The sequence below is a fragment of the Neofelis nebulosa genome, chromosome 17 (assembly GCF_028018385.1).
Source record: "Neofelis nebulosa isolate mNeoNeb1 chromosome 17, mNeoNeb1.pri, whole genome shotgun sequence".
Lineage (NCBI taxonomy): Eukaryota > Metazoa > Chordata > Mammalia > Carnivora > Felidae > Neofelis > Neofelis nebulosa.
This window is the reverse complement of record NC_080798.1, coordinates 48,496,131-48,516,251: the sequence shown is the minus strand read 5'-3', so window position 1 is coordinate 48,516,251 and position 20,121 is coordinate 48,496,131. Positions and strand designations below refer to the sequence as shown.

Genomic DNA, 20,121 nt, shown 5'->3' with positions numbered 1-20,121 from the left:
TGGCAATAATTCTGTCCTTTAAAGTCTCCAGCAAAGGAAAATGGTGTCCTCTCCTGCAGCAAATGACCCTCGAGGCAAAGGCAAGCATGGCCAATGTGGTTAAACCCTCACAACCCTCTTTTTTTTTTTGCCTTTTCTCCACTCCTAAACTTCATGGGAGAATGTCTCACACAGAGTAAAACTACAACTAGATTTGACTAGGACTCAGTGAATTTAATACTTGGTGTCCCCAGAAAATGCTATCAATTCCCCAGAGGGTTAAAGTATCTTCTCAATCGGAAACTCATCCTTCAAAAGAGAAGATTCAGCTCTGAAGTTCTAATAAGTTTAAAAATGAGACTGGTCAGGCACCACGGGCCTTATCCTCTACAACTGTGACTCTTCATTTGACTTAGCTGGGTCTCAGCTTCCTGGCGGTAGCTATATTTCCCCATCTATTCAAAGAGAATGAGGAGGAGAGAGGGAAGATGGCGGCGTAGGAGGACGCTGGGCTCACCGCGCGTCCTGCTGATCACTTAGATTCCACCTACACCTGCCTAAAGAACCCAGAAAACTGCCAGAGGATTAGCAGAACGGAGTCTCTGGAGCCAAGCGCAGACGAGAGGCCCACGGAAGAGGGGGCCCTCCTGAAGTGGATCACCTAAGGAGAAGCGAGCTAAGCCTGCCCCTCCTGCCCCCGTGCACCTTGCCTACCCACCCCAGCTAATACGCCATATCCCCAGCACCACAAGCCTGGCAGTGTGCAAGTAGCCCAGACGGGCCACGCCACCCCATGGTGAATCCCGCCCCTAGGAGAGGGGAAGAGAAAGCACACACCAGTCTGACTGTGGCCCCAGCGGTGGGCTGGGGGCAGACATCAGGTCGGACTGCGGCCCCGCCCACCAACTCCAATTATACACCACAGCACGGGGGAAGTGCCCTGCGGGTCCTCACCACTCCAGGGATTATCCAAAATGACCAAATGGAAGAATTCCCCTCAGAAGAATCTCCAGGAAATAACAACAGCTAATGAACTGATCAAAAAGGATTTAAATAATATAACAGAAAGTGAATTTAGAATAATAGTCAAAAAATTAATCACTGGGGTTGAAAACAGTATAGAGGACAGCAGAGAATCTCTTGCTACAGAGATCAAGGGACTAAGGAACAGTCACGAGGAGCTGAAAAGCACTTTAAACGAAATGCAAAACAAAATGGAAACCACGACGGCTCGGATTGAAGAGGCAGAGGAGATTATAGGTGAATTAGAGGATAAAGTTATGGAAAAAGAGGAAGCTGAGAGAAAGAGAGATAAAAAAATCCAGGAGTATGAGGGGAAAATTAGAGAACTAAGTGATACACTAAAAAGAAATAATATACGCATAATTGGTATCCCAGAGAGGAAGAGAGAGGGAAAGGTGCTGAAGGGGTACTTGAGGAAATTATAGCTGAGAACTTCCCTGAACTGGGGAAGGAAAAAGGCATTGAAATCCAAGAGGCACAGAGAACTCCCTTCAGACGTAACTTGAATCGATCTTCTGCACGACATATCATAGTGAAACTGGCAAAATACAAGGATAAAGAGAAAATTCTGAAAGCAGCAAGGGATAAACGTGCCCTCACATATAAAGGGAGACCTATAAGACTCGTGACTGATCTCTCTTTTGAAACTTGGCAGGCCAGAAAGGATTGGCACGATATCTTCAGTGTGCTAAACAGAAAAAATATGCAGCCGAGAATCCTTTATCCAGCAAGTCTGTCATTTAGAATAGAAGGAGAGATAAAGGTCTTCCCAAACAAAAACTGAAGGAATTTGTCAGCACTAAACCAGCCCTACAAGAAATCCTAAGGGGGATCCTGTGAGACAAAGTACCAGAGACATCACTACAAGCATAAAACATAAAGACATCACAATGACTCTAAACCCGTATCTTTCTATAATAACACTGAATGTAAATGGATTAAATGCGCCAACCAAAAGACACAGGGTATCAGAATGGATAAAAAAAACCAAGACCCATCTATTTGCTGTCTACAAGAGACTCATTTTAGATCTGAGGACACCTTTAGATTGAGAGTGAGGGGATGGAGAACTATTTACAAGAGATGAAGAAGGGCATTATATAATAATTACAGGGTCTATCCATCAGGAAGAGCTAACAATTATAAATGTCTATGTGCCGAATACCAGAGCCCCCAAATATATAAAACAATTACTCACAAACATAAGCAACCTTATTGATAAGAATGTGGTCATTGCAGGGGACTTTAACACTCCACTTACAGAAATGGATAGATCATCTAGACACATGGTCAATAAAGAAACAAGGGCCCTGAATGATACATTGGATCAGATGGACTTGACAGATATATTTAGAACTCTGCATCCCAAAGCAACAGAATATACTTTCTTCTCGAGTGCACATGGAACATTCTCCAAGATAGATCATATACTGGGTCACAAAACAGCCCTTCATAAGTTTACAAGAATTGAAATTATACCATGCATACTTTCAGACCACAATGCTATGAAGCTTGAAATCAACCACAGGAAAAAGTCTGGAAAACCTCCAAAAGCATGGAGGTTAAACAACACCCTACTAACGAATGAGTGGGTCAACCAGGCAATTAGAGAAGAAATTTAAAAATATATGGAAACAAACGAAAATGAAAATACAACAATCCAAACGCTTTGGGATGCAGCGAAGGCAGTCCTGAGAGGAAAATACATTGCAATCCAGGCCTATCTCAAGAAACAAGAAAAATCCCAAAGACAAAATCTAACAGCACACCTAAAGGGAATAGAAGCAGAACAGCAAAGGCAGCCTAAACCCAGCAGAAGAAGAGAAATAATAAAGATAAGAGCAGAAATAAACAATATAGAATCTAAAAAAAACGGTAGAGCAGATCAACAAAACCAAGAGTTGGTTTTTTGAAAAAATAAAATTGACAAACCTCTAGCCAGGCTTCTCAAAAAGAAAAGGGAGATGACCCAAATAGATAAAATCATGAATGAAAATGGAATGATTACAACCAATCCCTCAGAGATACAAACAATTATCAGGGAATACCATGAAAAATTATACGCCACCAAATTGGACAACCTGGAAGAAATGGACAAATTCCTAAACACCCACACACTTCCAAAACTCAATCAGGAAGAAATAGAAAGCTTGAACAGACCCATAACCAGTGAAGAAATTGAATTGGTTATCAAAAATCTCCCAACAAATACGAGTCCAGGACCAGATGGCTTCCCAGGGGAGTTCTACCAGACGTTTAAAGCAGAGATAATACCTATCCTTCTCAAGCTATTCCAAGAAATAGAAAGGGAAGGAAAACTTCCAGACTCATTCTATGAAGCCAGTATTACTTTGATTCCTAAACCAGACAGAGACCCAGTAAAAAAAGAGAACTACAGGCCAATATCCCTGATGAATATGGATGCAAAAATTCTCAATAAGATACTAGCAAATCGAATTCAACAGCATATAAAAAGAATTATTCACCATGATCAAGTGGGATTCATTCCTGGGATGCAGGGCTGGTTCAACATTCGCAAATCAATCAACGTGATACATCACATTAATAAGAAATAAAAAGAGAAGAACCATATGATCCTGTCAATCGATGCAGAAAAGGCCTTTGACAAAATCCAGCACCCTTTCTTAATAAAAACCCTTGAGAAAGTCGGGATAGAAGGAACATACTTAAAGATCATAAAAGCCATTTATGAAAAGCCCACAGCTAACATCATCCTCAATGGGGAAAAACTGGGAGCTTTTTCCCTGAGATCAGGAACACGACAGGGATGTCCACTCTCACCGCTGTTGTTTAACATAGTGCTGGAAGTTCTAGCATCAGCAATCAGACAACAAAAGGAAATCAAAGGCATCAAAATTGGCAAAGATGAAGTCAAGCATTCCCTTTTTGTATATGACATGATATTATACATGGAAAATCTGACAGACTCCACCAAAAGTCTGCTAGAACTGATACATGAATTCAGCAAAGTTGCAGGATACAAAATCAAAGTACTGAAATCAGTTGCATTCTTATACACTAATAACGAAGCAACAGAAAGACAAATAAAGAAACTGATCCCATTCACAATTGCACCAAGAACCATAAAATACCTAGGAATAAATCTAACCAAAGATGTAAAATATCTGTATGCTGAAAACTATAGAAAGCTTATGAAGGAAATTGAAGAAGATATAAAGAAATGGAAAGACATTCCCTGCTCATGGATTGGAAGAATAACTATTGTCAAAATGTCAATACTACCCAAAGCTATCTACACATTCAATGCAATCCCGATCAAAATTGCACCAGCATTCTTCTCGAAACTAGAACAAGCAATCCTAAAATTCATATCAAACCACAAAAGGCCCCGAATAGCCAAAGTAATTTTGAAGAAGAAGACCAAAGCAGGAGGCATCACAATCCCAGACTTTAGCCTCTACTACAAAGCTGTCATCATCAAGACAGCATGGTATTGGCACAAAAACAGACACATAGACCAATGGAATAGAATAGAAACCCCAGAACTAGATCCACAAACGTATGGCCAACTCATCTTTGACAAAGCAGGAAAGAACATCCAATGGAAAAAAGACAGTCTCTTTAACAAATGGTGCTGGGAGAACTGGACAGCAACATGCAGAAAGTTGAAACTAGACCACTTTCTCACACCATTCACAAAAATAAACTCAAAATGGATAAAGGACCTGAATGTGAGACAGGAAACCATCAAAACCCTAGAGGAGAAAGCAGGAAAAGACCTCTCTGACCTCAGCCGTAGCAATCTCTTACTCGACACATCCCCTTCCTAAATTGCTGCTCTACCACCATTCTAGCACACAGCATCTATCCTCAATGTCACCCCATGTAGCAGAGTAATTCTTAGGATGCCAGCTATTTCTCACAGCCAGGCTACAGGCCAAAAAAAGGCAGAAGGACAAAACAAAGCACCTCCATGCTGAGTCAGCTTTTGTCAATACATGCTTGGAAGTCCCGCTCACATCTCACTGATCAACACAGACACAAATAGCTGCAAAGAAGGTTGGGGAAATGCAATCTTTTATTTCAGGCAGCAGTGAATCCAATCGAAATTTGGGATTCTCTTACCAATGAAGAAAGAGAAAACAGATGTTAAGGGTGGGCCACTAGCTATTACACCACACACTCCCTTCAGTCTATCCTCTGTGCAGCAACCAGACTAATCCCCAAATGTAAGACAGAGATGTCATTCATATTCAAAACCCACTGGGGTAGATACAGGGAAAGGATTCAGTATTTATCCTATCTTTCCTATATGAGCTGCACCTCATCATCCTCATTGGATCGTTACAAAAACAAAACAAAAGATAACAACAGACATTCTGTGCCTTTTGATGTGATACAATAGGAAGTACCACATCACCTAAGAATTCTTGCCCCCCCACCAAAGTCAAATATTAATCGAATCAAGCCTCTGAATCTAACTACCAGTTAATAGGAAACAGAAGGGACAGAGAACCATTCTACATCTGCTGGGGATGCATTCAACACCTTGTTTGGATCCTGATTAAAGTAAGCCAAGTTAAAAAAAAAAAAATATATATATATATACATATATATATATATATACATATATATATGTATATATATATGTATATATATATGTATATATAGTGTGTGTGTATATATATGTATATATATGTATATATATAGTGTGTGTGTGTATATATATGTATATATATATGTATATATACACACACCCTATATATATATATATACACACCATATATATATTTTTTTTTAAATGAGGGAGATATGAATAGTGACTAGATATTTGATGATATCGAGGACCTACTGTCATTTTTTTAGGGGTGATAGTGGTATTGTAGTTATGTTAACTTTTTAAAGGGTCCTGATCTTTCAGAGACAAAAAATGAAGTACTTGCAGATGAAAATAATATGATGCATGGGACTCACTACAAAGTCCTCTGGGCAGGAGCAGCATAGATGAAGCAAGATTGGTCATGTGCAGGTAACCTGAAAATTTGGATGATGACAGCTCATTCTGGTTTTACATAGGGTACAAGCTTCCATAAGCAAGCTTACAGTGGCTTCCTATCGCACTGTACATGGTTTCTATAACCCTTCATGACCTTGCCCTCTGCACCCTGATCTCCTACCATGTTCCAGCAGGTTCCTCCACTCGTCACGTGCCTTCCTCACTTCCCTGCGCCTGCTGTCAAGCATGCTTCAGTCACAGGACTTTCTGCTTGCTATTCCCTCTCCCCAACAAATATCTTCCCTCTGGTATTTGCACAGCTTAATTTGGTTCTCTGCTCAATGTAACCTCATCACAGAATCCTCCTACTGATAAGAAACAGAAGCCCATCACCCTCTATTCTCTACTATGTCAATATCTGACATTAAATTACACATTTGCTCATTATTCATTGAGAAACATAAGCTCCATGAAGGCCAAAGCTTGTTTTGTTCTCCAGTGGATCCTGGCTCACAGAAGTAGACCTGGCACGGAGTGAATGAGAGAATATTACTCATTTTTAACATTTTTATTTAGATCCTAAACTACCAAGACTTCTTCATAAAGAGAATTCCCAACATCCTCATTAGCCTTATTATAAAATGATATTTATGAAGTCCAGAATGCTAAAAAGTAGTGACATAGACTCACTGAGGATATGTAATTAAGTGGAGAGAAACAAGAAAAAGCTAAAATCTAATACATTCATGGTACAAAAAGATATTTGAGCCCTTTTTATATGCTTTTGCTTTTATCATCTGTAGGCCATCCTCAAGTTGAAGAAACCTTATATTTTCTTGGGATTAACTTTTACTTACGTGTTTTACTCAACAAATATTTACCACAAGTTTCTTATTTGTCAGGCATTGCACTAGGCTAGGGAGGACTAATTCTAGACAGGAAGAAAACAAAATCCCTATCATAATTTTTGCCAAAAAAAATGGTTAATTGTGGAAAATTTTATGGTGTCTACAATTTAATTAAAAATGCTGGCAATATAGTTCATCATCGTTGTATACCTAGATAACATTAAATACAGTAGCATTTTCTAGTCTTCCTGGACCACAATTTTTAAATTTCATAGTAACAAACCAGGAAAACTATTTTAACCACAAATTATTTATTTCCTTAAAACGTAACTGAGCAATAAAATTGCTCTTCAAACTACCGCAGTCATTTCCATATGGCAATTCTATAGTAAACAAATGCTTTCATAAGTCCAAGAAAGTACCCGGTTTTGCTTTCCTACAAAAGCCTAGTACTTTTCATTCTCCCTTTAATAGTAAAGATACAAATTTAAGAGGTCAAGAAAAGTGCCAGGCTCCAGAATTTTATAGTGTTATGATAACACTGACTATTCTATTTCTACCACATTGACATACACTAAGATTATTAAATTAATAACATATCTTATCATTTTTTTTTAAAAGTCTGTGTGACAAGAAGAGATACGGAAAGCCAAAGTGAACCTGCTGCACCTGTTATCTGGGCACTTGGCATTCTTAACAAGTTAAATCCCCAGGAAGCCAGATTAAAAGATGACAGGAAAAAATGTAAATTACATTATCATCTTCGACATGCTAATATACATGGGTGCTGAAAATCCAATTGAAAGGGGACTGGCTTATTAAACTGTGGCATGCTGCAATTTACATATCTCACCCTCCAGATGTGAGGAGGGTAAATGAGAATGGAGTATGCTCAGATCAGCAGGGGATAAAGAAGAGAAATACATACGTACGTTGGCTATCAATTTAGCCAACTGAAGAAAAAGTGACACAGTGAAAAGACTGACTTCTATTTTTCCTAAAATAAATCTGAGTCCTCTGCCACATTCTGGAACAGCACTAAAGGCAGCATGGGTAATCCTAGCTGGTCATTCTGTGCATGGCCCTGATGGCTTTCCAACAGTGAGCAAATGCAGATGCCCAGACGACTGAAAAAAACTACTGAGAGTAGGGCCCTGCTGATGGTGCAAGTATAACAGGACCTTTGCAGGAAAGGGGGACCAAAACTAGCAGCAGGGGCTTCCCCAAATTCTCACCATCAGTCTAAGGCAGTCAGCAAAAGGAGAAATCACTATGTTCTAGAAAACCATATTATGTAAATTATAGCTTAGAGTCCAAATCCAACACAAAATCTTAATGTACCCAAAGTTGAATACTTAAATTTCTCATAGGTCACCAAGATTCTCACTCTGTGTCTCCTCATACATGCATGTAGCTGTTAAGAACTTTCAAATCCTTAGAAGAAACAGTAAAACAAACAACAACTTAATTTTTTTAAATTAGGGGTTTCCCAACAGACAGACAGTGTTGGTGAAATGGAAAGGTTAAGAGGGAATAAAAAAGCCAGATTAAGGTAAGCCACCACAAAATATAACAAAGTAATAACCCTCAATAGGAATGTTAGCATTTCATATTTATATAATAAATACAAACATACCTAAGATACATTTCAACTATTTATTTGCTGTATACATAAGCAGTAATAAAATCTTTCTCTTTACTTTTAGCTTTTGATTAGGGAAAGTTTTAAACATACGCAAAGAAAACAAATGAGTGTAACAAACCCCATGTACCCACCACCCAGATTCAACAAATATTAACACTCTGCCATTCTGGCTTCACCTATACCTCAACCCAATGTTTTCTTCCCCCTTCCATTGTTATTATTTTACTGTATAGTTTTTAAGGTAAAATTTAGATATAGTAGAAGGCATAAGTATTAAAAGTATAATTTTAACAAATGAATTAATCCGTATACCCCACACACTTATCACAATATAGAACATTCTACCTCCTAAGAAAGTTCCATGTGTCCATTTCCCAGCCATAATACCTACAGGTAGTTATCCAACAGAAGACATTTTTTCTCCATCACAGGAAAAAAAATAAGGAAATCCAATTCAGCAAATAGAACAAACTTTCTATTTCTATTTTTCAAGCTGCACAGAGGCTTCTAATCATCTTTCTACTGAAATGACAGTGTAGGAATTTCATACCCAAACTTAATCCAGACACCATTCTCTTCACAGACAGTATTCAGATACAGACACTCAAGGAAAAAAAAAAAAGGACTTTGATAACATATAACAAAATAACAGCAACATCAACGCCCCTGCCCACCACCACCACAACTTCTGGAACTTTTATCTTTTCATTCATTTCAATAGTACCCCAAGCAAAATTACATGTCCATAATAAGCACAACCTGAGAAATAAATAGTATTACCACAAAGTCAAAAAATAATAACAGCAGCATCATTCTAATAGAATTTCTAACCACTCACTACAGTGATACATGAGTGGCAGGCCACATTATATTCTCTACTCCTGCTCTCCAGAAAAGTAGAAAGAGCAGCAATAGTAGCAGGGACACTAGTAATGGCATTAACAGCAGCTGACTTGTATGAGTGATGAAGAAGCAGGGATTCAAAGCTAGTACTTTCTGTCTCTATCATGTTTTGCTTCCAACCCTAACAGCACAATACAGATAAGCACACACACCATTAACACTATATAATAACCTGACATTTTGTCATGCTTATTTGAGTCTTGTTTTTCAACCCGACTCCTTTGGTTTTGCTGGTAAAACTCCTTTCCTCCTCTGCACAAGTCCCTACTTTGGCCCATAGAGAAGAAAACTCAACCCACAATTTTGCACTCCTGGAAAAGGGCTGGGGAGGAAGCCTCTAGTCTCAGTCTCCCGTAGCTGGTCCTTCCTTCCAGGAGGAACTGGAATTTCTATAACTGAGAAGGGTTTGGGGATGGACTGGCTCCCCCACAGCTGGAATGGTACTGCAGGGAAAAGGCCTCTTTTTGAACTCAGGCTCTTTCTAGAGGCCTAGGTGCGGACAGGGCTAAGCAGACCAGGCAGGTCTCCGCTCTCAGCTGCAGCTGCCCCACTCAAGCTCGGGTGGAGCTATCCATGTGTCAGCCCTTCAGGGCCACTTATTTGCCAGTCACTGGGGAGGAGGATGCCCTGTCCAGGCCTCAGGTACTGGCCACATTCTTTGCCATTAATGAGACTAATACTGTGATCAATATTTGGATCTTGGGTCTCTTTCCTGAACTAGTTAGAATCCAGGGAGGAGGGATGAAACTAACTACGATCCTAAACTTCCAATAAGCCATAATCTTTATGCTTTGCCTTGGCTCACTGCATCTGGAGCACACTGGTTCCTTTTTGGTGACCCTGTGGCTGATACTCAAATATAAATATGCTGAGGTAGGGGAGGGGGTTGGCAGAGTACCCAGAAGGATCACCCTTCTTTATACCCTGGCTGCTGACAGCTCATGTAAGCCCTCAGCTCTGGTTGATGATTCTTCTCTCATCCCCAGGGGTGCACTATCCCCTCCTCTCAGCCACCCTGACCACCACTCTAACCACCACCACCAACACCACCACCCTCAACACCACCAACACCATCAGCAACACAACCACCAACACCGCAACCAATACCACTCACGGCAATACTACCAACGCCTCCAGGAATGTTCGGAATTGCCAACTGCTAACGGCAAGTACACAACCACTTTCTTACCTTGTTCTCCTCCGGAGTGAAGAGGATTCGGAATATGGACGGCACTCCTGGAGCTACTTTGTGGCCAATGTCTTTGGGGCTGATTACTTTAAAGTAAGGTGAACTTTCCTCAACAACTTTCACCATCCTTGGAATCTGCAAGAAAAACACACCACGGTGGCCACTCTGCCCGTGAAAAAGCAAAAGCAAAAGCAAAAGCACAGGCTTTGTAGTCCACCAGGAAATCTCCATCTACTACTTACCAGCCACTCGACCTAGGTCAAGGCTTAACTTCTGTCTCCTCAAATGTGAGACGAGATGACTCATTCAGTGCATCTGAGCTTTATTTTTTTTTTAATTATTATTCACTGTTACCATTACTGCAAGCCTTTGTTCATTTTCTCATTTAAATGGGACTATCTTTGAAGAAGAACCTCGTGGTCAGCTAAAACCCCACCCACATGGTAGAGATCAGCTCGATTTCCCATCATTTGAGGACTGCTCTGGGAGAAGAAATCACATTTACTGCTGTCCTGCTATGGACCATCCACCATGAGCCGTACACGATGAGCCGCTTAATCCTCTCAATAACCCTGAGCTTCATTATGACTCCCATTCTACAGAAGGAGAACAAGACACTTTTCCTTAAGTGCGATAGCTTCGCCCAGTCCCAGCCTCACTCCACCTTCCCTCTTGGGGGCTGTCCTAAGTAGACACCACTGTGCACAAGAACAAAGAGCAAGCAGCACAGGGTCCCCAGGCCAGGGTCAGAGTGGCTTCAGACAGTTTCATTCTCTTCAAGTCCTCCTCGGCTCTACTTGCCTCGCCCACGGTATGCTTCTCTGTTTAACAAAGACAGTCTAAGCAATAAAGCAAATATAAATGTGAGGAGAACCTAGAGGTTCTAGGGACACAAGGAAAGGGATGACTTTTTTTTTAAGACTTGAAGGGAGCAAAAGAAAGTGAATACAGTTAAGTATGACTGAGAAGTCTCATGGGAAAAATGAGAACAAAACCCCCACAATCTCTCAAAACTGAAATCCAGATGGGCAAGGGAAGAAGAAGTGCCGAAGATCAGACTCAAGGCTGATCTTAAGACTAGAAAGTAAGGAGGCAGGGAAGAGATGTGTGCAAATCTGATAGGAGCCCAACAGGAGTGGCTGGTAAGGGGAATGTGCAGTGTCATTTACAATGTGCAGAATGATACTACTTAAGCTGCTGGGAATACTTTTGGTAAGAGCATAATTATGGATTTAAAAAACTAGAAAGGAAAACACCAACAACCGTAGGAATAATAACGATAATATTGGTTTAGTGCTTCCTATGTGACGGGTGCTGAGCTGAATACTTTACACGCATCACCTCATTTAATATTCCAAACAACCTATTAAAATGGGTACTATTAGGGGCTCCTGGGTGGCTCAGTCGGTTGAACGTCCGACTTCGGCTCAGGTCATGATCTCGCGGTTTGTGGGTTTGAGCCCCGCGTCGGGCTCTGTGCTGACAGCCCAGAGCCTGAAGCCTGCTTGGATTCTGTGTCTCTCCATCTCTCGGCCCCTCCCCTGCTCATGCTCTGTGTCTCTCTGTCTCTCAATAATAAATAAACGTTAAAAAAAATTAAAAAAAAAAAAAAAAAGAAATGGGTACTACTAGTATTCCCATGGCCCGGAGAAGTGAAGTGACTTACCCAAGGTCTGCAGCTGGGAGACAAATGAGTTTGACTCTAGAGTCTGGGTGCTAATAATTATATCCCAAGTACAGTGCGCTGTGGCTTGTAGAGTGCTCACAGCTTACTTTCATCTTGTGTGTGTGGGAGATAGAGGAATAAGGACCAAATGGTCTCCGTTGTTTGCATTCAATGCCAATGAGGAAGCAAATAAATAGTGAACAGCACAGAAATTCTATCCCAGCAGTTCTTTACGAGTCCGTGAACTAAGGAAGTAGAGAAACAGGCTTTTATCAGCCACCTAGTACAAGGGTCCTGAGAGTCACATGCCCAAGAACAAGCCTTCCTAGGCTAGAGAAATCTATCTGCTTTTGGCAGCTGGACTTTCCCTGGAGGGGGACCCTCTTTTCATGAGGTCTAACAGCACAGCAGCATCTAACCAAGAGGTGTTGGGTTACCCATGAGAAGTGAGTGCCCTCTGGCAGACAAAACTGACACATGCCCTATACGCTTTACTTGCTCGTATATGCCTGCTGGGAATCGTGTCTTATTTAGGGCTGAGCAGGAGTGGCCAAAGTACCCTTGGGCTAGCTCCTCTCTCTTTAATAGCCTTAAAATACCTGAGCAAGAGTCAAAAAGTCATGGTGAAAGGGAAAAAGAGAAGTGGAAGTAACAAAGTGACTTGGTTGGCAGTCCTACATGAAAAGAGAGAGCCCTACTGTGTATGTAAAGTATCTCTTCTTGAGGTCTAGGGGCCTAATCCTGAGCATCTCAGATTCTCTTTCTTCTCTCTGACTACCATTTTAACTTCTGTCCCTTGACCTTCTCTTGCTAACACTTCTGCTGCCAAGAACTAAATACACCATTTTCTTCAGAGTCTGACTTTGCTGCCACTAAATCACCCCATTGATCTCTGAAAGGCATCACTGATTCCTTTAATGAGTTACTGCCAAATATAACTGCAAGTTCTTGCATAGTCTTTATTTTTTTCTTTTCTCTTACAGCTAGGCTTTTTGTCTCCACACTCTCAAACTCCTGAGGTATTCCTACCTGCCTTCACATCTGAAGTTTAGCATCTCTCAGATGCCTTCCTCCCCATCTGACTACTTTTCACACTTTAACTGTGCTTCATGCTGACCTCCCACATTATTCTTTCTTCCATTATTGTTACATGTCCAGGAAATCTTCAGGAACTTAATACTTTTTTCTTGAAGTAAACCCTAATTTATCTCTTGGGGAGAAAAGGCATATGGATTGAGAAGAGATTCAGTGGCAACCAGAAAAGGACAAGGTATAGACAGTGGGAGAAGCTGTCCAAAACTATCTATAGACAAAATCCGAAGGCTATCTGAGGTAGAAGGGAGGAGACAGAAAAAGGGGAACAGGAACTCCATTTTTTTTGGAGATTTTTTTTCTTAAATACAATTTATAAAGTATAAATAATTTGGCTGAACAACCTCAATTCATATGAGTAGAGTTTATACCTTCTTGTGGGAAACGGTGGCTCTAACACACAGTATGTAAGCATGAAGAGTAATTGTCTTGAACCAGTCACACATAAGAACTTCATGACATTTCCCTAACCAATATTTTACTCAAAAAATGTTACTGCACATGTTGGGAGTTGACCATTTGGTGGGCATTGACTTGGGCCTGAACATGTATGAACACACCAACCCAGTCTTGTCTTCATTAAGCTTATAGTCAAAGGGCATGTTTTCAACTATTTTCTTAGAATTCATCTAAGATCCTACAGGATTCCATTTTATTTAATCCCTTTTTATATTCCATGAGAGGTACATTCAGCAAACATACTCACTTTGTCATTGTTTCTCAAAACCAGTGGAACTTCATAGACTTCACAGGGAGTATAGTTCTGAAACACAATTTCTGATGGAAAGGGCTGGAATAATGCCTGATCCAGGTCAATTCCTGAAAACTGCATTGAAAGAATAAATCCATTATATAGTCACACAGTGGCAGAAATGACTGGGGAAGATATGAAAATACTATATAGACCTATGGATACTAACACTAAAAACATAGGAAATACTCAGAAAGGGGTAACTACTATAAACAATAATTGTTATAAGTAGTAAAGTTACTGTGATCAACTTGTTTATTATATGTATATATATGTATATATATATATAATTAATATATATGTGTATATACATACATGTATATGTATTTATATATATATATAAATATACGTGTGTGTGTGTATATATGTGTATATATATATATATATATATATATATATATATATAATTTATTGTCAAAATGGTTTCCATACAACTCTGAATGCTCATCCCAACAGGTGCCCTCCTCAATGCCCATCACCCACTTTCCCCTCTCCCCCACCCCCCATCAACCCTCAGTTTGTTCTCAGTATTTAAGGGTCTCTTATGGCTTGCCTCCTTCCCTCTCTGTAACTTTTTAACCCCCTTTCCCTCCCCGCCCTGGTCTTCTGTTAACTTTCTCAGGATCCACATAAGAGTGAAAACATATGGTATCCATCTTCCTTTGCCTGACTTATTAACTTAGCATAATACTCTCCAGTTCCATCCATGTTGCTACAAATGGCCAGACTTCATTCTTTCTCACTGCCATCAACTTGTTTAATACAAAACAAAGTAGAAGATTTTGTCCTCAGTTAAAAAAATATAGGCTAATTAGAACACCAACCCAAAACTTCCATTTATGTCAATGGTGAATACTTTGAATCAATCCCCCTATTAAAATAACAAGAAAAACTGTATCAACAAATATCTGCTTGGAGGCACTGAAAAGCTAACAAGACAGTCTGATCTAATGTTGAAATTATGAATTATCTCAAACTATTAGCTTGTGTAGTACCCAACAGGTTTTGAGTATTGCCATGTTTCCTTAAAATTTTAGAATATCCCATGATGCCCTGTGAGTTTATAGTTGCACCCTGGGGCACCTTAGTATAGGTAGGAAAGTGAAGATGTAAGCAACCATCTCAATAATTTAGAAAAGCAATAGCAAACATAAGAAAGAAAGAAAGAAAGAAAGAAAGAAAGAAAGAAAGAAAGAAAGAAAGAAAGACCAAACAAATGAAAAAGCGACATAACAAAAACAACAGCAAAAAATAATGAAATAGAAAGTAACCATACTACAGAATCAACAAAGCCAAAAGTTGAGTCTTTAAAAAGACTGATAAAATTGATAAAATACCTAATGAGCATGATCAAGAAAATAAGACAAAAGTTACAATAAGCCAAGATAAAGAACGAAAATAGGGATATTACAACAGAAACTGAACTACGTAAAAAGATAACAAATGGATAGTATGTCAATAAATGGTAAAATGTACATTAAAAAGTACATATCTTAAGAAAATAAAATTTATCAAAAGTAGCACAAAAACAAAGAAAATTTTAGCAGTTCTGTAACCATTAGATAAATTAAAACTGTAAGCAAAACATTTTCATAGAGAAAACTCCAGCCCAAATAACTTTACAAGCAAATTCTAGCAAACATTTAAAGATACAAATCAAATATTATAGGACCTCTCCTAAAGGAAAGAAAAAAAATTAATGTCTCCCAACTCGATGATGTTAGCATAACTTTCATATAACTAAGAAAGATGGTGGGAGAAAGGAAAACTATAGGCTAGTCTTAGAAACGATAGAGTTTTTTTTAAAGGAACAAAACATTAGCAAATTGAAACTCACGGTATATAAAAAGGATAACACATCATGATCAAATTGGGTATAACTCAGAAATTCAAAGTTGTTTTAACAGAAGCTCATTAAAGAGAAACAAAATTGTCATAAGAATAAAAATTGTTTATTTAGAAAATTCAAAACAACTTATAGATAAATTATTAGAAGTTACAATTAATAAATTATTTATCAAGGTCACTGAGTATGAGGCCAACAAATAAAAATCAATTATATTACTAGGTACTAACAATGAACATTTAGGAAATAAAATATATAAACAATACGATTTAATAGCCTCCCAAAACATAAAATACATAGAAATAAATCCAATGAAAGATGTGTAAAACCTTCAACTAGAAAAGCCACAAGATATTACTGAGAGGAATTAAAGAAGACCTATGTAAATACAGTAATATACCATGTTCATGAATTGAAAGACAATATTTTAAGGATGTCAAATACTCCCCAAACTGATCTAAAAATTCAATGCAATCCAATAAAAAAAATCCTGGTAGAAAATTTTTTTGAAAATTAAAAAGCTGATTACAAAATTTATATGTAAAACAAAGGGACCAAGAATAGACAAGATACATTTGAAGAACAAGATAGGAGGGCTTGCTTTATCAGGCAGCAAGATTTATTATATTATTACATATCATATACTGTTACTTATCAATAATTAAAATAGTGAAATGTTAGCACAAGATTTATCATAAAAACAAATATACCAGATTTAAAAGCCCAGAAACAAATCCTTAAATATATCATCACTTGATTTATGACAAAGGTAACACTAACAAGAATTGAGGAAGAGAAATTCTCTTCAATGAACGGTGTTGCGTTAACTGGATATTCTATATGAAAAATATCAATTTAATCCCTATCATACACCATTCCAAGGGTATCAAAGCTCTCAATATGAAAGGTTAAAACAATGTTTTCAGAAGAAGACCAAGAGGAATATCTTCACGATGTTGAAGAATGCAAAATGTTCTTTAATGGGGCACAGAAAATACAAAACATAAATTTAAAAACCAGTAAATTAAGTCATATTGAAATTTGAAACATGTTCATCAAAAGATTCCCTTAAGAAATGAAAAAGAAATCCAAAGAATGGGAGAAGATTATTTGTAATACACATAACTGATAAAGGACTAATCTCCAGGATATATGAACTTATACAAAACAGTAAGAAATGGACAAAGCACATAAACATGCAATTTATAAAAGATGATAACCAGATGGCTAATATACATGAAAAGTTGCTTAACCTCATTAGAAATCAAGAAACTGAAAATTAAGCCACACCGTGACAACACTACACTCCCAAAAGAATCATTTCAATTAAAGAAACTGACAATGTTAAGCATTAGCAAGTATTAGCAATTCCAACTGGAATTCCCACACACAGCTAATGGCAATATGATGGTACAAACACTTTAGAAAACTGGCAGTTACTAACTAAAGAGACACATATGCATAGCCTATCACCTAGAAATTCCACTTTTATGTGTAGGCCCAATAGAAATGCATACGTGTGCACTAAAAGAAATGTACAAGAGTGTATATAAAACCATCATTTATAAGATCCAAAATGTGGGAAAAGCCAAATGGTCATCAACAGTAAAATGGATAAACAACTGGTGGTGTAGTCATACGGTGGAATACCATACAACGATAAAAATGAACCACGTATTGGGGCGCCTGGGTGGCGCAGTCGGTTAAGCGTCCGACTTCAGCCAGGTCACGATCTCGCGGTCCGGTCCGTGAGTTCGAGCCCCGCGTCAGGCTCTGGGCTGATGGCTCGGAGCCTGGAGCCTGTTTCCGATTCTGTGTCTCCCTCTCTCTCTGCCCCTCCCCCGTTCATGCTCTGTCTCTCTCTGTCCCAAAAATAAATAAAAAAAAAAAAAAACGTTGAAAAAAAAAATTAAAAAAAAAATGAACCATGTATTACTAAGCACAACACAAATCTTCAAAACTTAATATATTGAGTTAAATTAGCCAGAAATTAAAGAGTATATACTGTGGTATTCCACTCATATGAGATTGAATAAAGAAAAAATAAACCTGTGATTAGCAGTTCTTCTGAAGAAGAGGGAAAGGTAATGACAGAGAAGGACATAAGAAAGCTTCCAGGATGCCAGTAATGTTATATCTTACATTGCTTCATCTGAGTGGTGGTGATATGAGTATCCTCACTTTGTGAAAATTCATCAAGCTATGTGCTCATAATACACCCACATACACACTCACAAATTCAATAAAATTTTTACTTACAATGTATTTTCGACACGAGAATAAAGGAGAAATTACAATCATTTCAATAGATGTAGAAAAACATTTGATAAAATTAAGTATCTATTCACAATAAAAAAAAAAAAAAACTCCTAGCACACAAAGCAAAACAGGTAACTTCCTCAGTCTGACAGAGAGTATCCAGATCCTCACAAAGAAAATAATAACATTACACTTAATGTTAACATGCTGGGGTTTTTTTTCTTTTACTTTAGGAAGCAAGACAGGATACCTTTGATCATAACTTGTACTCAGTATTCTATTAAACCTAGTAGTAAATTCAGAGAAGCAGGTGAAATATGTAAAAAATTAAGATTAAAAGGAACCTTAAAAACATACTGCTGAGAGAAGCCAATCAGAAAAGGATACATACTATATGATTTCAGATATATGACATTCTGGAAAAGTGATTATCAATGGTTCAGGGGGTGGGAGGGAAAGATGGCTACTTGAACACATGATTTTTAGGGCAGTGAAGCTATTCTCTATGATACAGTTATGACAGATCTATGTCATTACACATCTGTCAAAAAAACAAAAACAAAACAAAACAAAAAAAAACTACCACACTAATACAAGATATAAATAATAGGGACAAATGTGTGTGGTAGGGTAGGGAAATGGGGCATGTGAGAACTCTCTGTACTTCCCAATCAATTTTTCTATAAGCCTAAAACTTCTGTAAAAAATTATCTATTAATTTGTAAACATTCAAGATGGGAAAGAAAGAAATAAAACTGCCATTATTCAAAGGTAATAAGTATTTTCAAAGACAATCCAAATAAATCCATAGATGAAGTATTACAATTAATAATGAGAGTGGCAAGAGTTAAAAAGGAAATTTTCAAATAGATACTATTAGAAGTTATCTTTCAATAAATAAAACAAAAATGTTAAAGTGAGAGAAAATCACATTATATAACATTGCACCCAAATATAACATTGCACCCAAATACCTGAGACTAAAATAGAACAGATATGAAAAGATCTCTATAGGGAAAACTATCAAACTTCACTGAGAGAAATTATAGAAGGTTTCAAGAAACGGGAGATACACTATGTCCATGGATTAAAAGAATTAATATCACAAGGATATAAATTCTCCCTAAGTTAATTTATAGACAATGCAATCTCAATCAAAATTTCTCTGATTAATAAATTGATTCTAAAATGTATATGGCAATGCAAAGAGCCAAAAGTAGCCAAGATACTTTTGAAAATTCCTAAGAGAAAATACCTTTAAAGAACAAAGTATCTTGTTATATTTATAGATATTCAAATATATAGCAACTAAAACGCCGTGGTGTGGATTAGAATAAATTGACCAATAGCGTGGAAAAGTCCAGAAACAGATCCTTGCATATGGATCACTGGATATATGACAAAGGCACTGTGGTGCAGAAGGAGACAACGGATCTCAGCATAAACGACACTTAGAATCCCAGATGGACTGCGTGTAGGCTGTAACTGGCAGTGTGAGTTCCCTTCCCCACCCCTCCTGTCACAAATAACCAGGGTTGAGAGAAGATGCCCAGTGAGAACGTCCACAACTTCAGATCTCTGGTGAGGCTGGCACAATACAGATCAAAGCAGACGACATACTCTGATAGGCAAAACCACTAACTCCTTGTCTGGAATAATAGGAAGGGCAACAAGAAATCCCCTGGATGTCATCTAGCACCAGGAAATAGTAAGGAAGGCTGGGCTGATTAGGGCTACACATAAATCTGCATATTTATAGGAAGCAGCTTGTCACTGAGACAGGCTAGAAGAGAAAAACTGTGAATCAGAAGGGTCCCTACAAGTCACAACTCTGGGGAGAAGGAAAGGCTAACACAGTTCAGTCATTCTTCCTTCCTTCTTCTCAGTCCTCTTCCAAATAAACACAACACACAATCCTCTTTCATAAAACTCTGCATGGAGA

General features: G+C 38.3%; 1 protein-coding gene across 12 annotated transcripts in view; it reads right to left on the bottom strand.

Annotated features, from left to right (window-relative positions):
- Nucleotides 1-20,121, bottom strand: part of HYDIN (HYDIN axonemal central pair apparatus protein) — a 439,740-nt gene that overhangs the window by 318,167 nt on the left and 101,452 nt on the right. For all 12 annotated transcript variants that reach the window (XR_009256078.1, XR_009256079.1, XR_009256080.1 and 9 more), the window contains 2 exons: nucleotides 14,030-14,149; nucleotides 10,566-10,700 (listed from right to left, as the gene is read on the bottom strand). Coding sequence is in view for 9 of the 12 variants with exons in the window: in XM_058708213.1 (XP_058564196.1) it covers nucleotides 10,566-10,700; nucleotides 14,030-14,149 (255 nt within the window). In the remaining 3 variants the exon portion in view is untranslated. The remainder of the gene's footprint in view (nucleotides 1-10,565; nucleotides 10,701-14,029; nucleotides 14,150-20,121) is intronic.